The sequence below is a fragment of the Arabidopsis lyrata genome (genome assembly GCF_000004255.2).
Source record: "Arabidopsis lyrata subsp. lyrata unplaced genomic scaffold ARALYscaffold_520, whole genome shotgun sequence".
Classification (NCBI taxonomy): Eukaryota; Viridiplantae; Streptophyta; class Magnoliopsida; order Brassicales; family Brassicaceae; genus Arabidopsis; species Arabidopsis lyrata.
The window spans coordinates 1-6360 of record NW_003302206.1 but is presented as its reverse complement, the minus strand read 5'-3'; the positions used below and the strand labels follow the sequence as shown (position 1 = coordinate 6360).

Sequence of the window (6360 nt, the reverse complement as noted above, 5' to 3'; positions counted from 1 at the left end):
AGGTCTATACCCACATGATAGTTTTATTATACCGAGGCCGGGTTTAAACGTATTTATTTAGAGCAAAAGTAGTAATCAAATCAACATAAATATACATATGCCTAGACGAACCACAATACTAAAGGTAAGGTTCGAAAGCTGCAACCACAAGTTCTAGCTAGACAAATATAATGACAAATTATAAGAGACATACAACAGTTTTCACACGACTACATGAACGCTTTCAGAATCCTCTTGATCCGATGCTTGGTGGAGAAGAAGATGATAAATTTGTCTTGTTGCTCTTTTCAACTGTCAATGGGCTTCATCAATATTGGTCAAGGAACACCAATGGTTTGTTTGGTTTTAAAGTTAGTGTAAAATCCAGCCTCAATGATGATGACGATGTTGTTTGTGTCGCGGGATCAAACGCATCACTTGTTCTTTCTTCAACAGAAGTGACCATGAACACAGGCCCGGCCCGCGACCCATTTTCAAGATACATGGGTAATGGGCTTCAAAATTTTTTGAAGATTTTTAGTACCAAAATTAGGCCCCAAATTTTTTTTGTTATTGCATAAGTAGGCCTCAGTTTTTAGAAAGTTTTAGATTTTATCTCAAATTTTGAATTTTATCTATTTATTATTGCAAAAATAGGCCTCATTTTTCTGAATTTTTAAGAGTTGATCTCAAAGTTTAACTTTTTTAGATAAAACCCAAAAAAAAAAAAAAAAATTGTATGGGGCCTCATATTTATCTGGGCCGGCACTGCATGAACATGTTGTTGTGTCAAGGCCTATGTTTCTTTCGGGTAAGAGTTAGGGATTTTTTGGAATCTAGTAAGGCAATCTTTTCAAAGGATGTTATAGTCGAACTTTTTTCGACTACAGTAAACTTATTTTTGATCATGTTAAAGAAAATTACAAAGTCAAGTTTTTCAAGAAAGACTTTGGTACGGAAGCTTTGGTACCACTGTGTCTACATTTCAGAGTTATTTATGGACACATCGGGTTTCAAGGTACGGTTTGCAAAAATAAAGTTCAGCCACAAGTTGCTGCATGCCAATCGTAACCAAGAAAAATCAAATATGAAGTTGGACAATAACGGATCTTATGGTCGGTTAGCGAGTAAGACTACTCTTCGGAAAGCATCGTCAATCTCCCTTCTGCTGTATTTTTCTTAATGTATGGCACATACATCTGCGTATGTAATAATTGTGTTCTACTAATTCTGTTAATGTCTTTGTAATAACTCTTTTAAATCAATGAAAGTTTGTTTTCGCCGAAAAAAATAAAAAATTAATCTCTTGTATATCTTTGTGCCAATACACCAAACACAAATCACACCAAACACAAATCACACAAATTACTTTGTCTCAACAGTACAACTAATCATTATTCCAATTTTTTATTTGCACATTTCTTTTTAAAAATGTTTGAAATAATGTATGTTTAATATTTTTATGAATTTTAATAATATTAAGTTTTATGAAATAATTTTTTTAATATTTTTTTTTTCTTAAGAGAACTTCACTAGAGAACCTACCATTGGAGTATGAAAAATTAAAAAAAAAAAAACAAAAGTTCTCATCTCAAATTTTTAACAAATTTATAATTAAAAAATTGAGAGAGCTTCATGGAGACAACTCCCCATTGGAGATGCTCTAAAGGTAAGGTTCGAAAGCTGCAACCACTAGTTCTAGCTAGACAAATATAATGACAAATTATAAGAGACATATAACGTTTACAATTGGAGCTGAGACCTAACCTTGATTCTAATTGACATTGCATTAAGGCATATAAGTATATAACGTTTACAAGTATGTTTAATACCACTTTCTTTTTAATCATGATTCATTTCAAGATGACTCATGAGTGTCGTTTGGTGTGAAGTTGGGTTGGATAGAGCCAACCTTGCGAATGTTCTACGTTTGGGAAAGTCACTCAACGAAAAAGATGAGTGTTTCCGATCCGGAACTTATCAAGATAACCATACCTATCTATCTAAGCTTCGCCATGTCTCATGATAATTCGCCGAATTCTGCAAACAAAAACATCAATTTCATAAATAATTTGTCCACATCAAAATAAACAATGGCACTGTTAGCAGGACTAGAACCAGCAGGCCCCATCGATATATATATGTTAACTGAAAAATAAAGCTTTTGAACGTAAATATGTCCACAATTTTGTTTCCAACGTGCATATCTAATCCCTAATTAAACCTAGTACGTACTTTCAATCATTGGTTAACTATAAAGTACAAGAAAAATCAGTTGATTATTAAAAATAATTGCTCATATTTAAGTCATTGGTTCAATATCCTTTCTAAGTTGTTGGTACAGATCACATGATATACGTTCATATCTCATAAGTCATAACTAAAACCTTTTGTATATATATTTTCACATGATATATACAACAATGGTTTTCCAACACATCTTTATACAACAATGCCGTTGGTTATGTAGCCTTTTCTAGGAAAAAACAATTAAGAGCCCAAGCATCTGTGGTTTAGTGGCAGAGGAAGTTTTGGGAAAGGGTGAAACTCTCAAGTTCGATTCTCCCTGGAAACAAAAACACATTTGTTTGGGAAGTCTGTCAGTTGGGCCTTGGTCCAATTGGTTTACCTGGTAGCCAGAAATGCAGGCGGCCTGACTACCCCTAGCACTTAGTCGGAAGGCATTCCAAACTCGGGATAGGCAGAGTGGTAGCCCGTAAGGGCCTAACCGTTAACACGGTGGATTAGTCCACTATGTAACACCTCGGTGCGTTTCTACCGGGGCCGACCGGATAGCCGATAGGGTTTATCAAAAAAAAACAATTAAGAATGGGTCACGTTCACCTAGTGGTGACGCAAACACCTATTGTCTCTATTATAATATTATGCAAACGTGAGTAGATTATAGTCACAAATCTATATATATATATAACAAGGGCGAAAGAGAGAGAGACACGTAGCCGAACATAAACAAATTTGAAAAAAAAAACTTTTAAAAATACAAAATTATTTCTATATATATCACTATGTAGACTAGACCGAAAGATCACTCAGAATCATCTTTGCCAATATTTCTCTTCCACCTTTTGTCTCATAACCATGGGTCGAGTTCAAGAAGAGGGAAGCGGTCCAGTTCATGGCTTCCGATTATCAACCGTGAGTGCGTCCCAACCCTCAGAGACCGGTACGACCCACGAACCCACCGGTTTAGACCTCGCCATGAAGCTTCACTACCTAAAGGCGGTTTACATTTACTCGGCCGAGACAGCACGTGACTTGACCGTGATGCACGTGAAGACGCCTTTGTTTTCAGTGTTCGACCAGATCCCATGTATCATTGGCAGGTTCAGGCGACACGATTCGGGACGTCCGTACATAAAGTGTAACGACTGTGGCACACGTTTCGTGGAAAGTCATTGTGATCTCACTGTGGAGGAGTGGCTCCATGTACCGGACCGGTCCGTTGATGAGGCTCTGGTTTACCATCAATCAGTTGGACCGGAATTAGCATTCTCTCCTTTGCTCTATATTCAGGTACGTATATATATATGTGTGATATGTCTACTAATTTACGTAAAGTACATAAAATGCCAAAAAAAGAACAAATTGAGAAGTCCACACATAGAAAATCGGTTGAATTCGGTTTTGTTGGCGTAGATGACCCGGTTTAGCTGCGGTGGATTAGCTTTGGGCTTAAGCTGGGCTCATGTCATGGGAGATCCATTCTCTCTTTCTCATTTCTTCAACTTATGGGCTCAAGCCTTTGCTGGTGAGAAGATCTACTCCCCCAAAACCTCTGATACAGAAAGAGTCTGTCAAAACCCGAACTCAACGGTCAAAAAACCCAATTCAATCAAACGGGTTGACCCGGTTGGAGATCTCTGGGTCGCTCCGAATAACAGCAAAATGACAACATTCTCCTTCAATTCAACGGTTAACGATCTCAAATCACATTTTCCGGCGAACGGAGACGACGAATTCAAGATTCTCGCTGGAATTATATGGAAATGTGTTGCGACGGCGAGGGGAGAATCAGCTCCGGTGACGATTACGGTTATCAGATTGGATCCGAAGGAGTTGAAGCCTAGAGCGGTGAGAAATGGTCAGATGATAAGTTCCGTTCACGTCGATTTCTCGGTGGCGGAGGCGAGTCTGGAGGAGATTGTGAAAGCAATCGGTGAAGCGAGAGATGAGAGGTTTGGGATCGATGATATTGTTGATGATGTTTCGGATTTTATTGTTTACGGAGCGAATTTGACGTTTGTGGATATGAGTGAAGTTGATTTTTATGAGGCGAAAGTTATGGGGAAGTCACCGGAATCGGTTTATTGTAATGTTCAGGGGATTGGTGACGACGGAGCTGTGGTGGTTTTACCGGGGGTTGTGGAGGAGGAGAGAGTTGTGACGGTGACGTTACCGGAGGATGAGATTGAGAAGGTGAAATGGGAAATGAAGAAGTGTGGTTTGATCACGCCGTTAGTTTAACGGAGGATTGAAGGAATTATTTTATGCGGTTATCGTTTAAGCGTGTTAATGTTTGTTTGGATCATTATTTTATTTTATGGTGTTTTTGTATCATTGACATTAATTATGCTACGGTGTGTCATTGTGGATGTAGAATGAAATAAGTAAACATTGTGTCAATGATTTATTCGAATGTTTCATGATAATATTGATAAGTGACTTTTTCATGAATGTTTTTTGGTTATATGTGTCAACGATTTTATTCGAATGTTTTATGCTTGACTGATAATTACTATATCTACCACGGTACTATCCATTCTTAACTAATAATAACAAATTTAAGAACTAAATTTAGTTTTTTTTTTTGTTTTTACAAATATATCCCCTATATATTGATAGAGAAACATTTTAAAAAAAAACTTATCATCATGTGTTATTAACAAGATAACCATGCTAATATGTCGCTCTCACAATGATTTGGCTTCTAATTAGATAATTACCCAAAATTTATTAGATTATTTACAAAATTTGCCATTAGTCTCATACATCCATATATCTCATTAATAATTAAAAACATACACTTTTTGTTTATCTTATATTACTATATTTTTATATTTATATTTTTCTTTATATACATTTATATAAATTTTCTTTAGCAGATTCTTATATGAAATAGTCCCAAATTTGAATAAAACAAAAAAAAATTTGTAACATGTTTCGTTTTACACAAACGGATCTTGGATCCCGGACAATAATTTTAATCATAATAATTTTACTTGAATCACTTCATCCTGCATATCGTGCGGGTTGTTATCTAGTTAAGATTTAAGAGTAGAACATCACATACACCAAGGCATACAATATTATGCATTAGGAGACAAATTGTAGTTTGATAAAAAACATATTAGTATCTTAACATAAACTAAAATAAAGAGCTAAATTATCTAATAATGAGCTCTAAAAAATTTATAATACAAAATTCTCACGGACAAAAAACCTAGTGAACCTAATGGATTAGTTTCCAATGCTTCAACATCTATAGCTATCAAGCTGCGAGATGGTCACTACATTGACCATCATCTACTTGGTACGAGAGTGTCGAATTTTTGTCTTTTTGTATTGACAAATTTTTTGTTAGGTTTCATATTCGACTAGAGATTTTCTAAGATTGATTTTTGCGAGGTAATCTCAGATGGGATCATGACACTTCGATATATGAATTATGAGTCATGTAAACACAATAAGTAACCAGTTGGATGTACTTGAAGATTCATACTTTATATTGTAGTAAATGGAATGAACATTGATGTTTGAGTAATTTGTGTTAGGTTGAATAGAGATTTTCGATTAAGGTATTAGAGAGTTTGTAGAGTCTTAACTCTTGACCACTCTTATACAATTTTTAAGTTTTGGATTACTAATCATTGTCGTTAGAAGTTTATACTTTCATATTTTAGTCCATAATATATTTAGACCTTAATTTTCAAAACTAATTGATGTATATGTCACTCGCGGCTTAGTACATTTAAAATTGAACTCTAATTGAAACTATAATTACATCAAAGGTTCACATTGGTCGGATGATGGCGCGTTACACATTGTGCACACAATGTTCATAATTATGGATTTTTGGATTAGTTTTCTCATGTAAGTTTATATAAACACACATATCATTATGCTATACATTTTTCTAAATAGAAAAAGAAACCAGGCTTATGGTTATTTTTCTCTTTCCAATTTTGTTATAGTTACTTGTTTAATTTACCAACTTTTCTATAATTTTGGACTCAGTTTTGGTTATTGGGTAAATTATTCCTCGATAAAATCTTATAAAAACACAACATCTAATTAAAATCCCAATTAACTAATATGTTACAACCAACAACATTTATCCACACAACATCTAATTAAAATCCC

At 35.0% G+C, this 6360-nt stretch overlaps 1 protein-coding gene across 1 annotated transcript; it reads left to right on the top strand.

The window, feature by feature from the left end:
- The first annotated feature begins 2901 nt into the window (after nucleotides 1-2901).
- Nucleotides 2902-4679, top strand: LOC9298485 (protein ECERIFERUM 26-like). The gene is made up of 2 exons (XM_002862362.2): nucleotides 2902-3513; nucleotides 3637-4679. Exons 1-2 carry the CDS (start codon nucleotides 3079-3081, stop codon nucleotides 4462-4464), a joined length of 1263 nt encoding a protein of 420 aa, XP_002862408.1. The 5' UTR covers nucleotides 2902-3078; the 3' UTR covers nucleotides 4465-4679.
- Nucleotides 4680-6360: the final 1681 nt, after the last annotated feature.

Bases quoted from the DNA above. Each gene is read 5' to 3' on its own strand.
- LOC9298485 (XM_002862362.2), top strand. From the start codon at position 3,079: ATGGGTCGAGTTCAAGAAGAGGGAAGCGGTCCAGTTCATGGCTTCCGA. The intron at 3,514-3,636 runs GTACGTATATAT...TTGTTGGCGTAG, and splicing joins CTCCTTTGCTCTATATTCAG to ATGACCCGGTTTAGCTGCGG.